Below are 27,472 nucleotides of genomic sequence, written 5' to 3' on the forward strand. Positions count from 1 at the left end.
TGGCTAAGAGGTGACACACTAGTTTCAGAAATCCAAGTTTCAAGGCCTCCTTTCTGACTGAAGCAGCACAATTCTGGAGAATTCCCTGGAGACCTGAGCTGTCCAATCTACATCCAAAACCATTATCCACAGGTTACCCTTTCCGGTCAAACAAAACACATGGAGAGCTGGCCCACCAGCCAGGACTGCAGGGAGGGAAAGAAAGGACTCACACCCAGCAAGCATTCCTGTTGTAATTCCAGTCTGGCCAATTTTCACTTCTTGCTAGAACTGGGCCGGAGTCCGGGAGGGAGATGTGAATCTCGGAGGCCGGGGTTAGCCTACCCCAATTTTCTGTCTGTAATCTTTTGATTAACCCTGTGCCAGTTTGGGTGGCATTTTTCAAACCATCTGCACTTGGCAGGCAGAGCCGAGCCCAGACTTGCTGCTCACTATCTGCAAACGTCAGCTGGGAACCTGCTGTCACTTGGAGCCTGGGATGTTCCTAAGCTATGAGGCATGTTGGACTGCAGAATGCTCCTGGCATCCTTGTACTGATTAACCCTTTCTGTGCCTTACCAGTCCAGAAACAGCAGCCTGTTGTTCCAAAATGAACAGGCACCATATGACGAATAATCATTGCCACCACTCACTGAGTGCTACTCATTTGCAAGCACCCCTACATTCGATCCAGCCATAGCCCTGTGTGTTGCCTACTCTTACTATTCCCACCCCAAATCCAGGAGAGGTTGAATGACTCACTTAAGGTCACAAAGCCAAGGAGCACTCTCTGTCAAATCCCTCAGCACCATCACCCCCCGTTATGGACTGAATTATGTCCCCCCCAACTCACATGCTGAAGCCCTAACCCCCGATGTGACTGTATTTGGAGATAAGACCTTAAAAGAGGTCATTAAGGTTAAGTGAGGTCATAGGGTGGTGTCCGTATAAGAAGAGGAAGGGACCCAGGAGAGCACACACACAGAGAAAAGGCCACATGAGGACTCAGTAAGAATAACACAGTGGCCATCACCAAGCAGAGAGAAGCCTGACCAGAAACCAACTCTGCCAGCACCATGACCTTGGACTTCCAGCCTCCAGAATCATGAGAAAGCAGATGTCTGCTTAAGTCACCCAGTCTGGAGTATTTTGCTATGGCGGCCCTAGGAAAGCAATACACGCCTACAGAAACCCACTCTATGCAGACCACCAGAATGCGCACAAAGGGGTGTTCACCATGGAATTATGCTACCATAGTGAAAACTGGAGACGATCTTTAAATGTCAGTGGAAACATAGTGGGTGAAATAAACTTTGGTTCACCTGTCTAATGGAGTAGTATTCAACCTTTGAAAAATACTCCAAGGACTCGTTAATGACATGCAGAAATGCCAGTGACAGGATAGTTGGTGGAAACGCAGGAAACAAAGGAGTTTGTAACAATGAGGTTCCAACCTGTGAGTGGGTGTGTGCATAGAAAAGGCAAAACAGAAAAGAAAGAAACTGAAAGATTAGCATGCGCTTCAGTTGAGGTTAAGGGTTATCACTTGCCGAATACACAGCTTCAGTGTTTTTAATTCTTCTCAATGCCTTCAATAAAAGTTGTGCTTTCACTGTCACCATATCACAGCCTGTCCTGTCCATGTCAGCGCACACCCAGACTGCTGGGCCCGGTCCTCACAGCCTCAGCCCACGTCCTGCTCCTGTCTCCCGCTCCTGCGTGCGCGCTCCCCTCCAGCCAGGCCTGTGTCCACGTGGCTTCTAAACCAGCCTTGTGTTTAAAGTCCCTGAGCCTAACTCTCCAATGGTTCAGACACACCACACACACACACAGATGTAGGCTCTGCTATGAAATGACCTTAGTTCAAATACCAGTTATGCGGCCTATTAATTGGGCAGTAATGACTGTAGGCAGGTTACTTACCTTCTAGGCCTCAGTTTGTTCATCAGTAAAATGAAGCTAATGAGAATCATAACATATTTCATCCCTACAGCTGCCTGGAGGGTGGAATGAATGTGTGTGAAGGGCTTGGCTAAGAGTCTGGCACACCTAAGATCATTGTGATCTATCGATATAGTGTTGAATAGGGAAATCCAATTCTTTGCCATGAAGTTACTTATAATGCTCTCCACCCCCCTAAGCTACCCAGCCCTGGATGACTAAGTAAAGTGCTGTGACTTGGGGTCTGTTGCTCATGTATTCTCTTTCTGCCATTGGCCAGGGAGCGGCTAGAGTGCAGCGCCAGGTCCTACCAGTGTCCACGTCTCCAGGTTCTGGCACAGGGCCTGGCATAGAGAAGGCAACTGGTAAGCACACAAAACCCAAAATGAGAAACTTGAAGGGTTCAAGTTGTGCTTTAAAGAAAGTTCTCATCAGATACAAGCTCGTCATTTTGCTGATGCGGCCTCTCTATTGCCACGGGCTTCCTGAGATGAAGCATCACCTTGATGAACTAGCTGTGGACATAGGCATCCTACAGTCGGTGCTGACATGCAATTTAAATTCCAATTAAGCCTCATTTCTGGGCCCAGAGACCTGCGCGCCTCGCACTAGGAGGATCATTCCTACCAGACCTATTGTTGTCAGTGCAGATGGTTCTCCTATGAAGTTCACCCTCAAGGAAACCGGTCCTTTGACCCTTGGATGGTTCAGCCAGGCGGGGATGTGGCCCCTCTGGGCAGGTACTGCTTTTCCTCAGGAACTAAGTTTATGCAAGTAGCTTCAAGAAAGTTCAAAGTAAAATCAGCCTGTCTAACAGCCTGTCTGCAGCAGGAATTTTTAAAGAGGGAATCCAGCTAGAAACTGAGAGGGAGAGAGGCCAGAGGCTCACAAGAAAGAGAAGTGGGAAGTTGCTGGTAAGAAGAAAGGGGCAGTAGGAAGTTCTCTGAGCTCAGAGAAAAATTTGGATGATCCAAGGAAGGAGACAAGCTTGCTCAGAAAGAACGAATGTTTCTGGAGCATCTTTAAGTACCAGACACTGTGCTTTGAGCTTCACATTCTTTATAGTATCGAATCATCTCAAGCGTCCTATGAAACAAATGACGGTACATTGATTTGCCAGTCGAGGAAACTGAGACTCAGAGAAACTAAGTAAACTGCCTAAGGTCATTGGCAAGCCAGATTCCAACTCCTGCTTTTCTGAGCTTTGCTCTCTGCAGGTTTCCTGTCCAAGGAAAATACAAACACATAGTTTAGGGCCACAAGAATAAGATCAGACTAAGCTGAAACTTACCTTCCAAAAAATGTGAGAAGGAGAAAAAAAGCCTTTAAAAAATGTTCTGAGAGTCACAATAACTGCTGGCTGAGTCAGCGTGAGGCAAATGACCTGATGGTGGGACAAACACCTGCTTCTATATGGGTTTATTCCCACCTTCCCCACAGGAGTGGGATGTGGGAACTGGGCACAATGGTCCAGCAAGGCTCAGAGGCTCGCATGGGGTCTGGAGCTCCTCAGAGAGCTCTGGCTGCTCCAGATTGGTAAGGGTCTGGCTTGTGGCTCAGGGAATTTCAATTCCCAGGGTTGGAAAGAACCAGCAGAGCGGGCATATAAGATGGTGTTTCAAGATACATGTATATAGATGTTTCTAGGAAGATAACTTGTGTGGTCAACAGAGTCATAGAAAAATTACTTAGAGACCAAGAAGGTGTCACATGGCTCAGTTTTTATTAATGATAGTGGAAGATTCTAAAGCTATATGTAAAATGAGCATTCTGTCAACTCCTAGACAAATTCTAGAGCAGACTATTAAACCAATAGTTTGGGAACACTTGGAAAAGAAAGCAGGGGGGACCGAGAAGGGTGGGGTCCCTAAGAATCATGTCAGACAGCCTCTGTTCTCTTCTGCTTTTTAATAGTGACCAGTTCAGGCACTGCTGTGGCCATGGCGTGCCTGGGTGCTTGCAGGCGTTTGATGGCTGTGGGCTGTGATCATGGAGTCAGGCGCATGTAGCTGGCACATGGCCCTGTATGTCTTGGCAGTGCCCACATCAGAACCTTTACAGGGCTTCTGCGGACACTTATGTTTGGGCCTCACCCACATCTGTTGACCCTTCAGAGGCCCAGCCCTGGGGAGCCACCTGAGAGCCTGCGCTCTGTGGGAAGGTGTATGGATGCTTCCAGCAGGCTCTCAGCACTAACCTGCCCTGCTTGGCATTTTGCATGTTCGACATGGGGCAGAGACAAGGGGCAGGAAGCACACTGGTTAGAGAGGAGAGCCTGAAGCTATGACATCCAGATAGGGATCCCCACTTTGCTCTTTACTAACTTCTGACCTGTCATAAGTTAAATTCACCGGTGCATCTTGCCTGGTCTGTAAAGTGGAGATAGTAACAGTAACCAAAAGGATATCATGCTGTAGATGCAAAAACGTAGCCCAGATGCTGGCCTGCAGGTGCGGAACAAATGTCAGCTCTTGTTCCTATTAGAGATGACAGATGCTTGTACAGGGAGTGATTCGCCAAACACATCCCAAAATGGAAGTGGCTCCCGCCCGGCACAGGGAGCCATTCATCTGAAGAGATGTTGATCCAGTTCCTCACTACAGCGGAATGTAGGAGGGCTCGAGGGCCCGATCAGAAAGTGGGGAAGGGCTAGGTGACCTTTAAATAGCTGCTGACCATGGAGAACATGAGTCTGTGCCTGAATAGAGGAGTCAGGGGGAGTGGAACAGCAGGGGCCCCAGAATTGACGGAGGCGGGCTCAGCACTCCCGCCGTTAGGGGGGCAGGAGGCACACCTGGGCCGCAGGTGCCCAGCAAGCCCGTGTTTGCTGGGTGCGCATCGGCTGCAAGGGCGCTCGCTGTGCGCTGAGGGAGGTTATGGGAGGGTCCAGTCTCTGGGTCACCTGGCCCCTGTGAGCCCTGCTGAGCACTGGCCACTAGTTCCTGCGTTCAGTGGGGGGGGGTTGGCTTCGCACCTGCACCCATGCCCGCCCCACATCCCCGGCCTTCGGGGAGCTGGCTGGTGAGTGCACATCGTGAGAGTGGGGAGGCCCAGGGGGAAGCTGAGCCCTGTACTCGAGCTGGCCGGTGAAGACCCGGGCAAGCCCCTGGGGGAGGAAGAGAAGCCACAGGCTGACCCGTCTGTGGGAGAGAGAGCTAGGAGCGGGGGTGTTGGGAAGCTGAGGCTCCCCTCCTGGCCCTGCCCTGTGGGACCCGCGGAAACCCAGGGGTGGTCTTTGGATGGCTGCAGGGCACGTGCGGGAGGACCCTGTCTCTGGATACACTGGGCCAGCAGTTCTGAAACTTTCTGGTCTCAGAATCCTTATATAATCTTCTTTTTTAAATTCTCACCCAATGATATGTTTTCATTAATTTTTGGAGAGAGAGGAAGGGGGGAGAAGTGAGCGAGAGAGAGAAATATCGATGTGAGAGAAACACTGATTAGCTGCCTCCCATACTCGCCCCAACCAGGGGTCACACCCGCAACCTTTCGTTGTACAGGACGATGCTCCAACCGACAGAGCCACCCAGCCAGGGCTCCTTTTACAATCCCAAAGTATATTAAGAACTCCAAAGAGATTTGGTTTATATGGGTTATACCTACTAATATTTATTATTTTAGAAGTAAAAACTAAGGATGTTTCATGTATGTGCATTTATTTTAAAATAATAAGCTCATCACATGTTAACAAAATAACATTTTTATGAGAAATAATTGTGTGTGTGTTTTTAAATTTTATTGAGAAAATGGTATCGTTTCCGTTTTTACGAATCTCTTTAATGTCTGGCTTACTGGGAAGCAGCGGGGCTCTCACCTCTGCTTCCGCAGGCAGTCTGCTGAGAGACCCCATGTCACATAAGGTCTGGAACAGAACGTGCTGCATACGCTGGAGGGCAAAGGAGAGTGAACAAGGCAGGTAGCAACTTAGCGTTATGATGAAAGGGGTTTGGCCTTGCAGGGCCCCACGCTGAGAATTGTGTGCTGGACTGTAGTGAATGTCTCTGAGTCTTTCTGGTCTGGTTTGGCTCTTTCTCTTGTTCCTCCACGTGAAAGGACAGTGGCTAGCGAGGTACCAAATGCAAGACTAACCCAAAGGACACTGGATATTTTTGTGCACCGGCCTGTACTGCCAATTAGCCAATGAATGTGGTATATGGTCCACTCACCCAGGGAGTTTTGAAATTAGGAGAAACTTTGGATGAACTGTTGATTTGGGGAGAGGAGCGCATCATTTCAGTAAGTCACAAGAATTAAAATTTTCTGAATAATTTATGTGGTCTGTGTTGAATTTGCATAGAGAAGTTTCTTCATTGTGAAGAAGGAAGACCTTAGTGATAGTGGGGAGGAGTCAGGGAGAGAGGGTGGCAAGAAGGGTCCTTGAGGGCAGCCAGTGACTTAGCCATCTCTGCCCCTCCCCACCCCCTTGCCTCTGACCTCCACCAGATGGTCTGAGTCCCAGGGGGAGGGACACGGGAGCGCGATCCAGGTACACCTCTCCAGGTGTGAGCCACTGGCCACGAGAGAAAAGCCAAAACAGTGCAAGTGCGAGGTACTCATTAGCAGGGTGGTTTATTGAGAACTCTCTGCTCCCAGGCAGTCATTATTACCAGAAGCATTTTTCCTCAGTGTGTAACTCCATCACGCTCAAATGCCTGTTATTTCACACCCATCCTGCCCATGAAGTCCCATGAGCAGCGGGCGGGTGTGGGATTGGGTAGAAGCAGGCCAATCTCTGTTCACAGGAGGAGGGCATTGGTGTCGAGTGAATGAAGGTTATGGTTAATACCACAAGGGGCAGTGGGGTCCAGGTATCCCCGCACTAGATTTTCTAAAGGCATGTGGCCTTTCTTGTGCTGGGACTGCTTGGAAATGCTGAGTTTCTGTGTATTTTAGCCTCGAATGCAGGTGCATGGGATCCATGTGCAAAGGAGCCCCAGTGCATGAGACTCACGATGGGTACTTTCTTTTTGTTTTTTATTTGTTAAAATTAAACTTAAATTTTTGAGATAATTGTAGATTCACATGCAGTTGTAAGAAATAATGCAAAGAGATCCTATGGTCCCTTTGCCTAATTTCCCCAATGGCAACATCCTGCAGAAAGATAATGCGGTACCACGATTGGGACTTTCTTAAAAGACTGGGAAGACTCTCGAGACTGCCCTGACCTGGAAGGAAGAGACCCTGGGGAATGGTGTGCTGCCTCCCCTGGGAAGGAGTGTCCCCAGACATGAGCCTGGAGGGGGTGGAGATGAGGCAGTGCTCCCTGACTGGAAGTGGCAGGTGTTGATGCAGATTCTAGATACCGGCTTCTCAGACCCCTGACATGCACAGGGTTGCAACACTGTTCCATACCTACGCCCTGGGGCTTCAGGGGCTCATCCCTGGGCCCTTCACCTGAGTCTGCTTGAGCACTGTGTTTGAGAGGCCCGGTGCCGGAGTCAGAGAGCTTGGGGCTAATTCCAGCTCCCCACTTGCTGTGTGGATGGCAACACTTGCTCCGTGGCCAGTGACCTCTTAGAGCCTTCGTTTTCCATAATATCTTACATAGATCTTACCATGTGTTGGTCACTATTCTAGGAGCACTATATGATACCTCATTTAATACCAACAGCCCTAAAAGGGAGATATTATTCGTTCCCACTTTGCAAACGAGGAAACCGAGGTACAGAGAGGCGAAGTTATTTGCCCAAAGTCACCCAGCTAGTGAATGGCAGGGTTGAGCACAGGCATCCACATGGCAAGTTCACGTACATAACCACCTGCCTGCATTTCTCCTCTCCTAGGATGGATTCAGCGGCACCTCACTGAATTCTTCCAGGACACACTGCTTAGCACAGTGCCTGGCATGTAACAAACAAGCACCTAAAATGCTGGTTAACGTTGTCGGTATAATTTCTTCTGGAAGCTTCTGAGTATTCATTACCCATCGTTATTAACAATAGCCTCCTTCCTGGCCACCTACTATGTGCCAGCTCCTAATTCAGCCTTCTCAGTTACCCAGAGGGAGGAGCCTGTCTCTTATAGACAAAGCAGCTGAGAATCAGAGAGGTGAAACCTGGCAGAGGCAGAGACATGACTCACACCCAGGGCTGTGTCTGGAATCCCAGCTCCAGCAGCAACTTCAAGGACACCGGCCTGACCCTGCATTCAGCTCAGGACTTGCCCTGCCCAGGAGTCACCCATTCCCGGCAGCACGAGCACAGGGCCCTGGTTCCCATGCTTGAGCACATATCAGAGCCCCCTGCAGCCCCTGCTCTGACCCCACCCGGTGCCACCACACACACCCCCTTGGGGTTCTGACTGGGTGGGGCTGGGGGGCCCGAGAATGCGCATCTCCCAGTCTCCACCGAATGCTGACACGGCTCGTCCAGGGGCCGCACTTTGAGGACCGCTGCTCTCGCTCAGAAAGCCTCTTGGAGTAGGCATGGTAGAGATGGCGGCTGCCTCCAGTTCTGCCTTTGTCAGCTGCAGAGGGTCCCCCAGCAGGGCCAGTGCCCCTGTACTTACCCACAGTGTAAACCCCCACCTGTGTGGCTACCTCCCCTCCACAGAGGGCTCTTAAGCTCACCCCTTCTCAGAAGCCTCCTCTGATGGGAGCCCAACCCCGTCTCCGCCCCTTCACCTGCTTGGTGACCGGGGCTCACCCTCTCAAACTTTTCCCAAAACGCCGTCTATTCTTGCTTTTCTGATGAAAAACAAACACCACAAAACCAAACCTTCCTGTTGTTGAATGTGTAGAAAAGTACCGAAAATAAAAAGGCTGATGAGGAAGAAAATTAAAACTAACCACCATCCCACTATTAGTATTTTGATGTATTTTAGTATATTTCCTTATAGTCTGATTATTTTAATATATCTGCTAATGTTGGAATAAAAGGAAATAAGGCACTTAGTGTCCTAAAAGCAGGAGGTATTCTACTTGTGCTCTATACACTGGCGCCGCTGTTTCGTTATGAAATTCACAGCTTCTCGGCCAGGACGGGCAGGCCTTTGAGTCCACAGCGAGCACACAGGCGGAGGTGAGACTTCGTCATCTGTGGGGTGGCGGGTGGAGTCAGTGGGTGGGGACGGGTAATGGAGAGCTGTCACTGGCTGGCCTGTGCTGTCCGAGGCACTAGGGAGCCGCTGTACATTCTGGAGATGAGCTTAGCAAAGGCCATGCATGCAGTGGACAGGGTGGATTGGAGGGGGAGTGGGAAGGTAGTGGGAAGAGGCGTGGATACACGAATGGGGCACAGCCCAGGGTCCCCCCAGTCCCCTGTGACCTGAGCAGTGTTGTGGCATAGATGGGTCTACTTCTGGGCCGCCAGGATGGAGAGGGACTGGTTGACCTTGACCATGGCGATGATGAGGAGGCCCCCGGTGAGCAGGAAGGTCGGCCAGAAGAGAGAGAAGAGCAAGGTCTGCGGTCCGTAGAGGCGCCGGTACAGGACCCTGGTCTCGTTCTCGCGCGTGGCCGAGAAGCAGTAGAACACCTGGTGCTTGTGGAAATTGTCTCTGACTTTCTCCACATCGGCCCGGGCCATCTGGTAGTTGTCCAGGCTGCCTGGGATGTAGGAGCACTGTGGGGAGAAGCGAGGGATCCCATGGGGTTGGGAGTCCCTGTGTCTCAGGGCCTGGAGACTGTGGCTGGGCAGGAGTAAGAAACACCAGCTTTGGAGGCAGCCCCTGGTAGGAGCCAGAACTGCCTGAAGTTGGCGTTCTGGGCACTGCACGCTCCTAGAGGGTCCCTTCACAGTGTCTCTTGTGAGCAGGGTGGCCCGAGAGCTGCTCAGGGTACGTGCTACACGCCAGGATGCAGGGGCCCGGCTGGAGTCCTGGCTCTGCTTCCATTGCTGTTGAACTTTAGACAACTCACTTACCCTCTCTCTCTCTCCGAGCCTTGACAGCTTTATCTCTGAAATGGGTTCAAAGCAGTATCTTTTTCAAAGCGTGTTATTAAAGAAGGGCTTCAGACTTAACTGTCTAAGGAGACCAGTGAGAGACAGTGAGTGACAGTGTCAGCTTTGGATTCAGGGCAGAGGTCACATGCTCAGTTACCTGCAGGGCTCATGCAGGGAATGCCCATGAGTGACATGGGTGAGGGAATAAGATGGCAGGTGCCACCTTGCCTTCATGCCAGAGAGAACTGTAGGGGAGCGGTGGGACCTGGTGAAATGGAGACAGCCAGCCGCATCCAGCCCAGCAGTCATCACTGGACAATGGACACCATGGGATCCAGAAGACCTACTGTAGCCAGGCCTCCAACATCTCATGAGAACCCAGAAAACCAGATTTAATGTGAACTCTCACATTCTAAAAAGATTGGCAAAAATCCAAATTGAAAACCCTTTGTGGTTTAACCCTGTGTGGACCAAACAAAAGATGCTGCCAGCCAATAGTAGACACTGGGATGCAAAGGGAAGGGAGGGTGCATCTAGAAGAGCTTTGTGCACATGGAACACGGTACACATTTAATTTTCACACTGACTTGTGAACCTCTGGCCTGGTCAGATGAGGTCCAGCTGGAGAGCTCTGCAGAGGGGGCGCAAAGCAGAAACCCTGGTTCTATCTTTGTTCTGTGCCAGCAGGTTCGGGTGCTCTCTGTGCTAGCTGTGGGAGGTGTTCTGCAAGTGTGGTCCCTGCCCCAGCATCCCCAGCAGACCACTTGGAGGGCTGGCCCTCTGAATCACGGAGGGTGGGCCCAGCAGTCAGGTGATTCCTTCATATTCAAAAGTTTGAGGCCACTGGACTAGAGCAGTTATGTCCAAGATCAAAATGTGTGAACTACTGAGCCAGCTTCTCCCTAGGCCTCACTTACTCCCTGGATTTGAATGAGACCCCGCCCCCAAAGGTGCCGGCCCTGACCGTGCTCAGTCCAGCAGAACTGAGGATGGTTGCGTCATAGCTCTCACAGCCTGGGAAGTGGGGGAGCTGCATCCAGAAGTAGGTCGCCAGCCAGCCAGCCAGCCAGGGAGCCGCAGAGGCCGGGGATAAGCTGGCTCCTGAGGAATCTGGTATTCAGATTTGTTGGGCACTGCAGGATCCCAGTAGCAGGTGGATTCAGAATCCTGAGCTGAGAGCGCCTAGACCAAGTCTCCCCAGTGCTTCTGACTGTGATCTTGGGTAACCTAGCTCTCTGAGCAATGGTGTGGCTATGGAGCCAGGCAGGCCTGGGTTCAACTACCAATTCCAAATTGTGTGACCTTGGCAAGTGCCATAACTTCTCTGAGCCTTGTAAATGGGTATGTGAGGGTGTCTGCGTAGTCTAGTTGCCGTGGGAATTAGAAGAGATGATGCACATAAACACTTCGCACGACGCCTAGCACATAGAAAATGCTCAATAAATGGGAGATGCTGTTATTATTAACGAAAATAATATTGTGACTTAACTACAATATTGCAACACTAGCTCCTTCTTTCCCTTCTTAAAGTGGAGCCTTGCCTGGCCAGCGTGGCTCAGTGGTTGAGTGTGGACCCATTAACCTGGAGGTCATGGTTCGATTCCCAGTCAGGGCACATGCCCGGGTTGAGGGCTCGATCCCCAGTAGGGAGCGTGCAGGAGGCAGCTGATCAATGACTCTCTCATCATTGATATTTCTATCTCTCTCTCCCTCCCCCTGCCTCTCTCTGAAATCAATACAAACATATTTAAAAAATAAATAAATAAAAATTTTAAGTTAAAAAAGAGGGGCCTTTCACACAACACCCAGCTGGCCTGCAGCACTGGCCCCCTGCACCCCAGATCTGAACAAAGTAGGGAGGCAGCTAGCCCATTGACCCAGCTGAGTGGCAAAACAACGGAGGTACTTCTACTCACAACCCGCACAGCAGCCTCCCATTAGCACTGCTCCTGGTGATGCCTGGGTACCATGGGAGAGAAGATAGAACAGCGGATGGCTGCCAGCCCGGGCTGTCCCTCCAGGGCCAGACATACTGCTGACAGCTCATCTCAGGAGACAGTGGCCTCTTGTCCCTCTGAGCTGGCAACTGTAGCATCAGGGAGGCATCCTGCAAGCCAGCCTGCTCCTAATCCCTGTGGCACCAGTGATCAGGTCTGCCTGTCTTTGAAAATGTGCTTCTTCCTCCTTGGGATAAATCAGGGCCACTGAATGCCAGGAAGAGGTGGGGTCCTGGTGGGAGCTGATTCAGAGGGTGTGGAGGCTCTTCCTCCATCTGCTGGGATTGAGTCATTGTAGTGATAACAGAACAGGTCAGGCCACCTTGCACTGTCCAGACCCACTTCCCCATGACCCCCAGCACTGTCAATGATCCCACTGTCCCCCCAGACACCCTCCCCCTTCCCATCCCATCAGCCACCAAAGTCTGACTGTCAGCATCCACCTGCTTCAGGTCCAATCTTCACCCTGGGTATTTGCTGTGGCCCTGCCCCTCTGCCCAGTCACTGGATGACACACTCCCCTGCTCCTCTCTGATCATGCTCCCAGGACTCCAAGCCCTGTAAAGACTCCAAGTTGCTCACAGCAGTAATTCTCAACCTTAGAACCACCTGGAAAGCCCAGACTCTGCATCCGTTGGTCAGGTGTGGGAGCCTGGTTTTGTTAAGTCCCCTGGGGGGGTTCTCAAGTGCAGCCAGGGTTGAGGAGCCCCAGCTTGCCTGATCACATTTTAATTCCATAGTTTGCTAATCTCTGGCAGAGGTGACAGGCACGCAGCTTGCACAGTGCCACGATGTCATCAATATTACCCTTCTTTAGGGTTTTCTTGCATTTAAGTCCTCGGTAATCAATGGAACCTTCTCCTCAGAAATGGTGGACTGGGTCAGGAGTCACTTACAACCCACACCCCCTGGGAAAAGCAGCCCCATGAGCACTATTTGGGGAGAATTGTTCCTTCTGATGCAGATGCAAAGGGATTCCATCTGTGGTGAGCCCAGGTTGAGGAGGGATCGGAGTTCCTTTAAAAACTCTTTAGCTGGCTGTGGCATCAGCACTGAGACCCGATTGCCCTGGACCTACTCCTTAGACAGGATCAACCTCCACTTGTCATGTGGCTGAACCAGTGCGTTTTGATAAAGTGGTGATTGTAGGTAAGCTTAGCCCTTCCCCCAATTCCCTTCCTTACTGGACTTTTTAAGCTTAAACAAGAATCCTGATTGAATATAAATGCCTAACTCTATTCTTTGTGAAGTGGTTGCTCCCTCTGCTTCCCTATGTGGGCCTTGTTCGTGTCTTGTGCCTGAATTCCATGTCCCCTTCTCTTCTGCGGTGTTGTACTTGCGCTCTCTCTCGGGCATCCTTAAAAGCGGTCTTTTAATCAAAACAATTTCAGTAGAGTGTTTTCTGTAATTTTTTTTTTAAATATGGGAACTAATATTTATAACATGTAGCTCTCTTCATTAAAGCTTTGCCTCTCTCAAAAAACAAAGCACAACCACACACAGACACACACGCACACACCCCATTTTCATTCCACACTTTGGTAGAGTCGGGGTCCCCTGGGAACACACCTTCACTCCCTTCTGCAGCCCTTCCCCTCTGTACTCCATCACGCGTCAGTGTCTCCACAGGTCTTGGGATCAGTCCCTGTGTCCCCAGCCCTCCCTCCCAGCCTTGCTCTGGGCCCTGCCCTCGGGATGTGTGCCCCACGTGTCTGATATCTAAAAGCTTAACCCAAATGCCCGATACCCTCGCCTGCCTGCCTCACTGTTGACTGGGAAACATCCCTCCCTCCCTAATCCTACAGCTTTCCCCATTCCTCTCTAAGGCACCGCTCCCTCCCCACCAGGTATTATTTCCAAGTGAACCTTCTCCCCCTGAGCCCACAGCCCCTGACGCAGGACGTGCTCAGTGGCTGCTGAGTGAGAGAGCGAGCGGGTGAGCAATTGAGCACCGGCCAACTGGCATTTCCCTCGGGGAGGGCCACGGTGCTGGGTTGGGGCGGGAGGGATGTTGGGAGGCAGTGGTGAGAAAACATCCCGGGTGTTGCCTTTGCTCCGGTCCTGGACCCCTGGCTTCCTGGGCTGGAGGATTCACAGGGGTTTCCCTCGGTGGGGCCAGCTCTGGGCCTGGCCTCTCACTTCACTCACTTCTTTATGAGAGCGCGCTATCCACCCGACGAGGAGCCTGGCACATTCTGTGCAGTCTCTGACTTCATAAGAGCATTCAGCAAAGGAGGAAAATGAGGCACAGAAGGGTTAAGTCAGCCGCCCCGGGTCACAGCCAGTTAGTAGCAAAGCAGGGATTCAGACCAAGGTCTGTGTGACTCCAGCAAAGAAGAGCTAGGTCTGGCTGGGCCTCATGCCAGCTCCAGCCCCTGGTCGAGGGGCTCATCTTTCTCAATGTCCACTCTCCAGACAGGAGATAGGGAGCCAGTTAGGGACAGGCCCACACACTTGCCATGGATCAGGGGACATGTTCCCATCCCCCCCATTAGTACCTGCTGGTTCTGATCCCAAGTGTCCTCCGTGTGGTACAGCACCGCCCAGCGGCCCACGGCGGACACGTTGACCCACAGGCACGGGTACTGGGCCACCTTCTTGCCCTCCAGCTCCTCCTGGTCCCTGATGTTAGTCTCAATCAGTTGGCACGTGGATTCCTGAGTCCACACGCTAGAGAGATCACACACACACACACGTACACATTTCAGAACCAGGGTGGCACAAAACACCCTGTCGGAACCCCTACGAGAGACCCACGGCTGGGACCCTTGTCATAATGTGAGCATCCAGCAGTAAAGGAGCATTGCCCCAGGGTCCCAGGGCCCAGGGGAGGAAGCAGAATCAGAACGTCAGTGCTGATGGCCTCATGGGCATCTTCCACATAGTGGTTCCCCAAAGCCTGGGCAACTTAAAAGATTCCCACATCCAAGCCACACCCCAGAACAAGTGAATCAGAATGTCTGAGGTGGATGAGGCCCAGGCCCTGGTGTATTTTAAAAGACCTGCCGTGATTCTGATGAGCAGCCAGGCCCCAGACCCAGGATCCACACCACCTTCATCTCACAGAGAGTGGAAGCGAAGCTCAGAAAGGTCAGATGACTTTTCCAAGGCCACACAGGACCTGAGGTTAGGTCTGGGTGGCTTCAGAATCTGTACCCTTTCCCCTAAAAAGCATAGGTGATGGAGGGTTTGGTTTGTGCTGGGGTGGGAAGGACGGTGGGGATGGCGCTTAACCCGGAGGTGACATGTTGGAGGCACGCGGCTGCTCTGAGCGGAGCCTCTCGGGTTGGGTCCAGCCTGGAATCACTCCAGTGTAGTAAAAAGGGAGGAAGGAGCCCACCCCGGGGAGGATAGAGACTTATCAACACCTCAGCAGCAAATCAATGTGACTCATCTCCCATTTGTCAGGCCAGGGGCTGGCAGGGCTGGACCGTGCCCGGAGGCGAGGGTCTGAGACAGCCTGCAACCAGGCTGGGAGAACTCTGTGTGTTTGCTCCAAATAGAGCACAAATCAGGAACTTCACAGCTCTCCCTTCAAAAGCTCCGGTGGTTGACAGATCAGGGAGCAAGGGCTGGGGACATTCTCTGAGATTCTAGAGCTGAGCTCTAGGGAATCAGATTTTGGCTCAATGTGGACACTTCCTATTTATCAAAAAGTAGGTGTTCACAGCGAGGTAGTGAGCTCCCCATCACTTGAGACAGATATTCAACAAAAGGCTAGATGCCCATTGACCAGGAGTTTTCAGAGGTAGAGTGAAACTGTGCAGATGGGCTACAAGATTCTGTGACTCTCTGGTTCCTCCCGGGATCAAACCCACACTGCAGCATTTGCTCTGATCCTTTGGTGTTTCTCGTGGAAAGAGCCTGTGTGTCTGTTACCTGCAAGTCCCAGAATTCCAGACCATCAGGGCCCAGTCGGGCCTACCCTCCCTGCACTTGAATCCTTGACTCTAAGAATGAGGATTGTCCAGAGCTTCCTGCCTGGTGTGAGGGCCCAGGGGAAGGGTAGGAAGAAGTCTGGGGTTCCTCGCAGACCAGACCCTTAGGGGAGAGGCTGGAGGATGGGGCCGGGCCAGGAGGGTCGGGTACCTTTTCTGGTAGAGGGGCAGCATGGTCGTGCCCAGGACATAGTAGGCAATGACAGCACACACCACCATGGCCGCTCCCAGGCAGAGGGCTCGAGTCTCTCCCCGCTTCTGGGCCATCACCAGCTTCTTCCCCATGTCTGCCCAGGACAGCAGTCATTTCTAGGGCCACAGAGTCACACAGACATGAGATCAGCTCAGGTGACAATTAATCCACCGAAGGGAGGGGAGGGTACTCAAATATTAATATCACCCCTATATTTATATGGAGCTTTACAACTTCAGAGGGCTCTTCGGGCCCCGTGTAAGCCTCCTGCCAGCTCTGAGGGGGGAGTATTATCACCCCCACTTTACAGATGAAGGATCTGAGGCTCTGAGAGCCAAAGTGGCTTATCCAAGGCTCACTAATGGCCCCCAAGATGCCCATATTCTTAGCCTTGGAATCCGTGACTGTTACTGACATGGCAAAGGCTTTAAAAATCTTGAGATGGGAGATTATCCTGAATTATCCGTGTAAACCCTAAATGTCCTTACAAGAAGGAGGCAAACGGAGATGAGACACGGAAGAGGGGAAGGTAATATGGCCAGGGAGGCAGAGACTGGAGTGATGCCACCACAGGCCAGGGATTGTAGGCGGTCTCCAGAAGCCAGAGGAGGCAGGGAACATGGATTGTCCCCCCCGCCTCTGGAGGGAGTGCAGCCCTGCTGACGCCGTGATTACAGCCCCGCCAGCATCTTGCTGATTTGGGGCTTCTGGCCTCCAGAATTCTGTGCAAGTAGATTTCTGTTGTTTGTGGTCATTTGTGAAAGCAGCAGGAGGAAACTGACACAGCAGATAAACTAATTCAGGGAGCATAGAGGCAGGACATCCGAGAACTTACTGCCAGGATACCTGTCCCAGAGAGACCTGGGGAGCCACAGTGCTGCCAGCTCGGCCAGGGGCAGCAGGCGGAGGACCCCAGCAGGCAGCCTCAGGCCCTGGGCTGGCTGGAGGTTCCCACACAGGGTCCTCTGAGGGCCACCTCGCTCTCCAAGTGAAGGCAGAGGCACTGGTGGCCTCAGCAGCTGCTCTCATCAGGGGGCCCGAGCCCCGCGGGTCGAAGCAGACCTTGGGAAGTAGCTGGCAGCCTTCCTCTTTCCTCCTCCTGGGGTCACCTCACCCAGCGCGCAGAGGCCCGCCCCCCCTGCTGTTGGGGCACTGTACCCCCCAGGGGCAACTCATCACCCGTAAGACACCTGGAGCCACACAGCTGCCCGGCTTCTGTCCCGTGTGGGGGTTTCCCATCTGTTCTGTGAGTTGCCCATTACCCAAAGGTTCCTGGGAGTAAGGTCTCGGATGTCCCGCCGCTATGCTCGCTATGCTCGTTTATCTGCTGTATCAGTTTCCTATTGCTGCCTTCACAAATGACCACAAACTACAGAAATCTACTTGCACAGAGTTCTACTAGCACACTTGTTTTGTTTGATTAAGGTAACCATAGTTCATTTCTGCCAAAGATACCAGGTACCAGGGCCATGGGCCCCTCTCTCTGTAATCTCGTGCTTTAGGGAAAGTTTTGGCCAGGTATCAGGAAGAATTGTCTTTTCCCTGCCACGTCCCTAAAGTAATAAACACATTATTTTTTATAAATTCGAAATTAGCGAGTGTCCAGGAGAGAGACATAGGTCCACAGGAATTTTTCAGCAAAGTGCTTTATTTTCTACTTAGGCTTCCCTCCTATGTATTGACTGTTTCAAGGATCCCCAGAGATCCTTTCCCTCATCTCCCCCTACCTCTGCTGTCTTCTTCCTCCACTGTCTAAAGAGAAGAGCCCTGGATCAGGCGCCAAGAATATAACCCGTCACTGCCTCCAAGATGACTGACAGGGATGACACCCAATAACAAGTTTTCCTCCCTCATTTAGGGCACTGAGAAGTGGGGTTCCCCTATATTCTAACAGATTACAGTGTCACAGGGGAGTATGTTTTCCTGGGCTCATCTCTGGGCTGCAGCCCTCTTGCTGCTCTGGCGGCTGTGACCCGAGGGCCAGGGCTCTGAGTTAATAGAGTGACTGGGCCACAGAACCCCCACCTCCCAGCTGGTCACCAGATGCCAGTGGTTTGGTCCCCAATGACACCAACGTCAGCCCCTCCGGAGCCCAGAACCCTGGTGCACAGCCCCTCTGGGAAGGAGTTCCCATGGTGAGCCTCCCTCCTGAAGCTTTCCCCTCTCCCCTCCAGCCTAGGCTTTGGAGAAACCAAGTCCCAAGTGCTCTGGGTACAGTACTCACAGTCTCCTGGGTGCCCTGGAGTCTTCAGCAGGCAGACACTTTCTATCTGCCCGGCCCCCAGCCCCCACCCCAAAAGAGGCCTCCTGAGCTCCAGCAGGAAGCTTGGGCTCCCAGCCCGTCTCTGTTTCCAGGGAAGCGGCCTTTGGTCCCCATCTGGCATAAGCCTCCATGCCCAAACATGGTCAAGTCTGAGCACACAGCCCCAGGGCACAAACTCAGAGCAGGTACCCAGCCCAGAGGAAGACAGAGGGTGGCATCTGCTACCCAGGCCCCTGCACCTGCATTTCCAGAGTCTCCTGGGAAACAGGTTTCAAACAGCCACACAGAGCAAAACTGGAAGCCGGGAAAGACCATCCTGTGTATTTAGAAACACTTCTCCTGTTGGTCTCTCTGAGCTGGCAGAGATACCAGGAACGGAAAATGGTTTCTTTTTTTGACATGGGGGAAGGAGGAGTTGAAGCTGGAGAGGGGGGAGCACTCGTCAGCCACTGGGAGGCTGGCATATCCCCACAGGAGCAGCCAAACCCTCCTGCCTTTGGCACGTGCATGCTGTGTGGCCCTGGGCAAGTCATGGCACCACTCTGAGTCTCTATTTTTTCATCTGTGCTTTTGGGATTTTTGAAACCTGTTTTGTTCAGGCTAGTGATGAGGATTAGATGGTGCAGATTTGGGGCAGGGCGAAAGAAACATATTTTATTTAAGACCAACCAGGCAGAAGCAGGGGATAGTCTTAGCTGCACAGCTGCCTCTAGCCAGCCAGGTGCGGGAATCGCCTGGTGTCAGGTGGCCTCCCAGAGGCTGTCAGAGTGTGGTTCGGAGTCGCGACAGAGGTTTGTGCTCACCGTTAAGGCGAGTGAGCACCAGCATTTGCGGGCAAAACATGCTTCTAGATCTCTCCCTGTGTCCTCGCCTGTAAAGTGGTTGCCGTAAGGATTAAAAATCAGAGAAAAACAAACCCGATACTTTGGGCCTCTCCTAGCTGTCAGACATGATGTCTCTGTCCTCGCTTTACACAGAGTGAGTTAAAGGAGCTGAATCTGAGCCTCAGGCGCTTAAGTAACAGGTTCATGGGGACCCTGCCCTAAGAGCCAGAGTCAGGTTCAAGACCGTCTCTTCCAGACTGCGAAGCCAGGCTGTCCCTGCTGAGCCCGGTTCTGCTCTGAGACATCAAAGCGCACCTCTGTCATACAGTCACCTGCCACCTGACCCGGTCCTCGGAGGTGGCTGAGCCCAGCGTGCCTGCTGAAGGAGCCCAGCCTCCTCCCTCGCTCCTGCCGGCCGGCCACCGTGAGGCAGCCGGCGCAGCGGGCCGTGAGATGACACTCTCCCGAGTAAGTCCCTTCCCTTTCTCCTTTACTAACTGAATCACGTTAACAGGAGAGTAAATTGTCCGTTTAACAGACATCACAGCAAAGAGGTCTCTTAAGGCCTTAGACCGTGCAGGTGGATTGACAATGAGGGACACGGGGCCTGGAATGACCCCCAAGGAGTGGTTTTCCAAGGATGGTTCTGGTCCACTCAGGAGCCAGAAGAGTCCTCCTGGGGCCCACAGACTCATGCACACAGCCAGACTTCCTCCTGCCCCTCCAGCCAGAGAGGCACAGGGCAGCAGAGGCCGGGGTTAAGTACGACCGAAGGGCTGCTTGCTCCTGATCAGCTGAATGAGTTTGTAAGGGTTACACGCTTGGAATTTATAAACAAACATTAGCATTCTTCCTGAGGTACCTCTCCTCTTGGCAGGGAGGGAGGACGGGGAGACGAGCTCTTCTGCTGCAAAGAAGTTAGCTCGGGCAGATGCTTCGACAAGCCTTGCTTTGGAAGTCTTGTGGATGAAAACCGGCTTCCTAGCTGGTTTGGGGCTGTGTGTGACAGGTGGCTATAGGTGGAGGGCAAGGAAATAATGACGCTACAACAATAAAGATCGGTGCTTTGCATTAACAAGGGGTGTTCGAGTTCACAGAACAGCTTCCCCGACTTCAGTCCTCCAGCAGTCCTGTAAGGGCATAAGTACCACAGGCTCACAGTAATCCATTCAGGAAGAGATTTTTCTACCCATTTTATAGAGTGGGTAACTGAAGCTCAGAGTGGTCAATTAAATTGCCCAAGGCAAGTTACTTGGCAACTGTGAGCCTCAGTTTGTCCACCTCTAGAATAGAGATAATTATACCTAGACCCACGGTGCTGTTAGAGGAATAAGAGAGAGATCACAGGGGGGCAGATTGTATTTTCCAAAGATGGCCATGCCAACAGGCATCCCATCCCATGTGCTCTTCTCTCAATGTGACAGCAACCGTCCTCCATCACGAGGGGGCATCTGAATGCTGTCCCTCTAAGCCTGGGCAGAGCTTGGTAACTGCCTTGCCAAGGGAAGGTGGTGGATGTGACACGGTGATTTCCGAGGCTAAGTCATAAATGGGCAGCTTCCACTGGGCACTCTCCCCCGGGGCACTTCCCTTGCAGCCAGCCTGTACTGTGAAGAAGCCGAAAGGCTACATGTAGGTGTTCCAGCAAATGGCCCCAGCTCAGCGATCAGCCCACAACCAGCCTCTCCCACCAGACCCGTGAGGGGGGGAGCCTGCAGATTTTCAGTCCCCACACTGAGGCCTCAGACGTCAAGGAGCAGAAACCAGCCATCCGCTCTGCTTTCTCTCCCAGCATACTCATGTGTGCACATACATGTGCACACACACACACACACACACACACACAAATACAAATACAAATACAAGCACATTCGCTCCTCAGCATCCTCACAAGAGGTTGTCTTGTTTCTGCTATTTGCCCAAGGTCACTCTCCTGACAAGTGATGTGATGGGGCCTGGATGTGACCCTGAGCTTGCTGACTCCACCGCCCATCCCTGTCCCCCCTGACTCCCCTCCCGAGGTTCCCGAGAGGGCCTGAGTTCCTTTCTGATATCTGCTTCAGCTGCTTGACAAACCCCCTCTCCTCAGTCCACAGCCCTTTCTGGATTGTGCACCCACTTATTTATTTAAACCCCTTTGAATCAATACCTATTCTCTGCCGCCACTTGGGATAATAAGTCCCATAAATCAAATTGGCAACTGTGTCCTGAGCCCTGCTGAGGCTGTTTCGGTGGCTGAGTGCCACGGGGAGTGGGAGCGAGTGGCCCTCAGTCATTCACAAACACCTGAGGACCTACTGTGCGAGGCTCGGAATATGTCAGTGTGCTGAGGGGGGTCAGGTGTGGCCTCTTCCCTGGGGGGAAGGAAGGATGGATTTTTTTAAACTGCAAAACGGACACAGTGGAAAAAAATAAAAAGATATATTTAAGGGAGAGAGAGTAATAAAGGGCAGAGGAAATCACAATGAAAGGTGGTTCATAGAGTTGAGAAGACAAAGTATAAAAACAGGACCATTAAGGGTCAATATTTGGATTAATGGCAGGAGGGGACTTGAGGATGACAGGGTTGGTCCCTATGAATAAGGGGACACCTGCTCCTTCCTCCTGCGACTCTTTGAGCTTTGTTTTGCCTCCACCTCGGTTTTCTTACCTAGTGACCAGGTCTTTGAGCCGCTATATCGCTAATATAATTGTAAGCAGCTTGAAATTCTCCTTGAAACAAGGAGGAACATAAATAAATAAAGAGCGCTGCCGCCCGTCTGTGCGGCAAGGTCGATGCTTCGTGCCTTTTCCTCCTGCACAACCCTCCCGGCTCACCCTGGAAAACTTGGGCCCAGAGAAGTGCAGGAGCAGAGCGAGGCTCAAAGAGAAGCCACCGCCAGGAGGACACCGCTGGCAAGGAGCAAGACGCAGGCACAGCTCTCAGTCCCCACCTGCCAGTGAGCCATCCCCTTGCGGGGGACTCATTCCCAGGGCCCTCGCCTCCCCTCCGGTCCCCTTAGCTCCCCTCCCTGCCTCCTGGCGAGGTCAGTGCCCGGACATGACCCTCTCAGAGCACAGTGTGTGGCTCCTTGCGAGCAATTCCTCTCTCTGCGGTTTTACATTTATTCGCGGGCCTTCTCCATTAACTAGGCTCCCCACCAGAGCGTGAGCTCCCCGCGATCGGGGGCAAGGACTGTTCAGTGTCACATGCCTACCACCTGAAGCAATAGCTAGAGAATCTTGGGCTTTACTGTTGTCTGTCGTTGGGTTTGAAAAAAATCTCTTGCTTTAAAAAATTTTTTTTACCACCTTAACCATTCTTAAGAGTACAGTTCAGTAGCGTTAACTAGATTCGACAGTTCAGTAGCGCTAACTAGATTCGGCAGCTTTCTAGAACTTTTTCAGATGGCAAAACTGAAACTGCCCACTAAACAAGTCCCTCCCCATCCCTCCTCCTCCCAGCCCCTGGCAGCCGCCGTGCCACTTCCCGTTTCTGTGCGCCTAGTTTAGATACCTCATGGAAATGGAATCAAACAGTATTTGTCCTTTTGTGCCTGGCTTATTTCACTTGGCACACTGTCCCCAAGATTCATCGGTGCTGTGGCATGAGACCAGAAAGAAATCTCTCGCTTTTTCATGTAGCAGAATATTATATTATTTTCCCATACCATAAAGCATTTTTACAAAGGTTGTACAGTATTCCATTATATGAGTAAACCCTAATATATTTAATCAAAGCTATGTGGTTGGCCATTTAGCAGTGGTGCTCGTTTGCTTGTTTAGTGGAGTCAGAGTCGCCCTCTACTGGTCAGCGGACCTGTCCACCCCACCTTCACCCTCACCCTCACTTGCACCCAGTGTCATTTTTCATGAGCTGGCAGATTTGAGGAGATTGGACCTATAAGGATGCAATTTGGGGTCCAGATCCTGTGGATAGAGATGAGCGGCCCATCGAAGTGGAAGAAGTTAGCAGGTTGCATTTTTTTGAGCCCCGACCAGACCTGATTTGAGCCTTGGAAATAGAGAGACACAGACAGAGACACAGAGAATGGTAGTTGGAGGCTCAGGGAACCCCGTCACAGGACAGCATGTGGGACTCAGAACATAACAGTGCTACTTTGGGGCCCAGATGACAAGTGGTTCTCCCCACTTCTGCTTAACCTGGCACTGGGGTGATGAGAACCGAGGGCTCGCAGTGATGCTGTGGCCCTGGGCCGTGGTCCCTAGAATGGGAGCCCGCATCATCACTCTCGGCAGCCGCAGCAGGGGCAGTGGCCGACACCCCTGTACCGGCCAGGGCCCCGCGGGAGAGGCAGGGCCGGGCTGGTCGTTCCAGCTCCTCAGAGCCTGCAGCCCGTCGTTAAGCCACCGGGAGCTGGAAGTTGGCCACGGTGGGAGTATTTATACCATGAAAGCCTGCAGAGACTGCAGAGCAGGGCTTTTGCTTTTTGGAGAACCGGTTTTCTAGCGGTTTGGAGGACACACAGAAACTGGGAAATTCGAAGAGGCTTTCGGAATCACTGACAAAGGTGCGGACAGGGAAGGGCCGGTAGGGAAGCTCAGGGAGTAGCGTGCCCTGCGGGCTGGCCGCATGGGGCTGAGCAATGAGGGAAAGGAGCTGTGTCTAGTTCTGCAAATTTGAGCTATCCAGTCCAGTAACCACTAATAGCATATGGCTATTGGGTACTTGAAAAGTGACTGGGGTGAGTGAAGAACTATATTTTTAATTTGATCTAATTTTAATTAATTTAAACTTAAGTAGCCACGTGCGACTGGTGGGGCTACCTTATTGGACAAACATCTCCAGAGCCATAAGCCACTGGCCACCCCACTGCCTGGCACTGCCTTTCCATTTGCTACAGTGCAGCCCCTTCTCAAGCAGGTCCTGGGAGACCCTCCCAGCACCCCTGCACCTCAGCCTGGGGAGGGGCTCAGAATGGGCTTCCTGGAGCTCCTCGCCAAGCCCCAGCCGGTGACTCACTGAGCCAGGACACCAGAGGGAAGCCATCCCTTGCACCTGAGGCTGGTACTTGGGCTGCCCCAGGCAGGCAATTCCAACAGCTGCTTCCTGACACTTAAAAAGAGGCGCTGCAGAGAGAGGCTCTTTAATCCCTTTTGTCACATATCAGTGAAAATACTATCTGTCATCCATAAATAATAAGATCGCTCCCGCAGAGCTCAAGGTCTACATCTACTCTCAGTGCAAACACTGTTGTAAGCCTCACTAGAACCTTGTCTGGGAGTTAACAATGTAGGTTGGAACTGTGCCTAATCTTGGAGGAAATAATCTCCCAGGAGACCCTGTCTCTAAGGAGGGAATGGTGGAGGCATTCAAGAGCTGTTTTTTTGCTAAGTCACCATTTATTGAGAGTTTTCTTCATGCCAGACACGGCGCTAGTCCCCGTGCATACTTCACTATATTAGTTTCTAGGACTGCTGTGACAAATCGCCACACGCTGGGTGGCTCAGAGCAACGAAAATTTATTCTCTCACAGTTCTGGAGGCCAAACGTCCAAAATCAAAGTGTAAATGGTCTTTAATACTCTTGGTACATATTGTCAAGTTGTGATGCAAAGGAGAGCCGCTCTGCCTCCAGCTCAGGGAGAGGAGAGAGTTTCCGCAGCAGCCTGGAGGAAGCCTTCCTGCAGGGCCTCCGGGAGCCATTCTGGGTTCAGATCCCACTGCTGCCACCAGGGCCACCACAGAAGGTTGGGTGGCTTATGCCCTGTACCAGGGTTCCTGGCCAAGAGGGCAAGGGGGCCTGAACCCAGTGCTCCTATCACGAAGCCATGATCCCTGGGCCTCCATCCAGAGAACAGGGGGTCTTAAAGGATCCACATGCATTAGCCCTGGCCATGTGCCGCCTAGACCTAGATTATTTGGCTGAATTGCCACCTAAAAAATGGGAAAAATAATATATTTCTCAAAGGTGTTGTCAGAGTTCGAGGGGTGAGTACCCGGGAAGCACTTAGAATGGTACCTCAGCACAGTAAATGCTCAGGGGCATGGAGCAAGAGTCTAAAAGGTTAGCTCAGTATCTGGCCGGCATTTCCAAGGCCACTTTTGCTTATGGCCAAATCTGAATCCACAGTATGATCCAATTTGGTTTTTTTGTTCTGAGCTCCAGTGTAACCAGCAGGCGGCCAGGAAAAGCCATCAGAGGGCCTGGGAGCGCCCACCAGCCCTCCTGCCTGGTCAGCCTGGCGGGCGCAGGTTCCTGACTGCCTCACACAGGGCATTGTAGACACAACACAGGTGTGCCTGCGTGTCCTTCCTCCACCTGAAATGGAAAAGGAAAGCTGGTGGAGGCTTTTTTTAGCTCATCTTCTGTTTGGGACCAATGAAAAGAACAGTATTTTAATGGGCCCTGTGGAAAGGGAACTGAAGTTGTTTCCCTAGACTGAGCACGAAGACCAGAGGTCAGGGCAGATTAATAAGGTTGCTATAAATGCAAATGGTGGCCCATGTCTCTGTGGGCAGAGTGCTCCGGTTTCGGAGGAAGGGAGAGAAATTATGCTGGGAACATGTACATGATTTGAATAAGCATAGAGGCAGAACTCAACGGAGGCTGGATGGACCACAGTGAATCTGTTGGATGGACGCTGAGGTTGGCTCGGCACCACTGTGTTGTTCCCAAAGGTCTCTAGGCCATAAGTCAGAAGGCATGGACTCATACCCCAAATATCTACCCATTCTCTGAGCCTCAGTCTCCTCATCTGTGAGATGGGAATAAACAAGTGTTGGTCTCTAATGCCTGACACATAGTAGGTAGCTCAGCCAGTATTCCTGGAATGAATTTTGAATGGTGGACTCAGTTTCTGTGCATTTGCCATGATTCATAGATGCTGTTACTTGCGCCGATTTGAATGTAATACGTTTCCCTATTTTTCTATTTCTCTGTGAGCAGACATGAGGTGTCCATGGGGTGACCCATGTGGATGTTGTCTTATTGTTTCTCTGAGCGAGGGAGGGGATGGCTGGATGGAAGACAGACGGGGGCCTTTTCCTGATTACTCCCACCTTGGTGTCTTTGCTTGTTTCTGTCTCTCCCTCATATTCCCTGTCTGTCCCTCACCTTTGGATTGCTAATCCCATTGCCTGGATTCCCACCTCAGTACTCCTGGCATTTGGGGCAGGAGGCATCTTTGCTGTGGGGGGCTGTCCTGTGCATTGTGTGACATTTAGCAGGACCCCTCTCCTCTACCCACTAGACACGAGTAGCAACAACCTCTCCCTACCAGGTTGTAACAACCAAAATGTCTCCAGACATTGTCACTTGGTCCCTGGGGGACAGAATTTACCAGATGGAGAAACACAGCTCCAGCCTCTGGGGGAACATGGCCAGTTTCCCCTTTCTGAGCAATTTCAGCCTCATGTCACTTCCTCAGAGAGCCTCTGACCGCTGGTCCAAACCCACCTCAGGGCTCGGTATCCTGTCACCTAGTCGTCTTCGTTGGCAGAGCGCTCGACTCTGACAGTTTCTAGCACAGAGTTTGTCTGTCTGTCGTCTGCCTGGCCCCGCTGGAACGTGATCTCTGTCTCGACCATCTCTCTGCCCCCAGGCCTAGAAGTGCCTGACACTCAGTAGGGTCTCAATAAGTTTTATTGAATAGACAAGGGCGGGGAGGAGATGATCAGACAAGACTCAGGTGACATCTTTATGACACAAAGTTGCCAGCCACGGGAAAGTGGAGAAACAGCATTCCCGGCAGAGGGAACAGCCCTTGCAAAGCTCACAGGCAGGATGGGTTTGGCCTGCGGGAGGCTGCCAGAGAGGAGAGAGGGAGGGGGTGGGAGGAGCAGAGCCAAGAGCCAAAAAAAGCCTGACTGGGAGGCCTGGGAGGCCAAGGTGCAGAGCACAGACTTCATTCTAAGAGAAACAGCAAACTCACTAGAGACCCCCAGACAACCGTCGGCCTTGGCCCTGTATCCCTTCTCCTCTCTCCCTGTCCTCTAGCCACTGGGGCAGGTTGGGGAGGATTCTTAAGTCAGGCCTGAGCTCTTGAGGCTGAAGCAAGAGTCAATGTGGTCCCCCAGTCACATCTCAAGGTAGGAGAGAGTCCTTCTGTCCTGGAGAAGAGGACACTGCTTGGGCAGTGTCTCTCTGCAGAAGCTGCCACCCTGGACCTGCAGGCTGCCCTTAGCTGCACAGAAAGTCACGAATCCAGGCACGGGCAGGAGGCCTGCATCCTGGGCTTCGCAGGTCTTCCTAAAAGCCGGCTTACGGAGTGCTGTGTGGGAAGGAGCATCGCAGACCCATTGTCCCCAGGGAAGCCTCTCGGGAGCTCCTGGGTTGCCTTAGCTCTGCCCTGTCGGAGCTGCCTCCCCAGCTTTGCGCTGCAGGCCGTGACTGCACTGCTATTGGAGGTCTTTAAGAGAAGGGGAAAAAAAAGCATTTCTGCAGTTAACATGAAGAACTTGAAACTACTCAGTATCTCCTGCATTAGAAGACTTTTGCTAAAGGAAACAGCT

At 52.0% G+C, this 27,472-nt stretch overlaps 2 protein-coding genes across 3 annotated transcripts in view; one reads left to right on the forward strand and one right to left on the reverse strand.

Annotated features, from left to right (window-relative positions):
* The window catches only part of KCNIP1 (potassium voltage-gated channel interacting protein 1), a 240,125-nt gene that overhangs the window by 7,591 nt on the left and 205,062 nt on the right, over positions 1–27,472 (forward strand). The gene's annotated exons all lie outside the window — the stretch shown is intronic.
* KCNMB1 (potassium calcium-activated channel subfamily M regulatory beta subunit 1) lies at positions 8,715–18,535 on the reverse strand. 2 transcript variants are annotated; one of them, XM_081135266.1, is made up of 4 exons: positions 18,156–18,315; positions 15,890–16,047; positions 14,299–14,470; positions 8,715–9,482 (listed from the first exon to the last, which is right to left on the reverse strand). In XM_081135266.1, the coding sequence occupies exons 2-4, from the start codon at positions 16,021–16,023 to the stop codon at positions 9,213–9,215; spliced, it is 576 nt and encodes a 191-aa protein (XP_080991392.1). In that variant the 5' UTR covers positions 16,024–16,047; positions 18,156–18,315; the 3' UTR covers positions 8,715–9,212. The 2 variants fall into 2 exon arrangements, with proteins under 2 accessions (XP_080991392.1, XP_080991393.1); XM_081135267.1 differs by lacking the exon at positions 18,156–18,315 and adding an exon at positions 18,434–18,535 and having other exon boundaries at positions 8,723–9,482.

The sequence above is a fragment of the Miniopterus schreibersii genome (genome assembly GCF_964146895.1).
Source record: "Miniopterus schreibersii genome assembly, chromosome: 4".
Taxonomy (NCBI): Eukaryota; Metazoa; Chordata; class Mammalia; order Chiroptera; family Miniopteridae; genus Miniopterus; species Miniopterus schreibersii.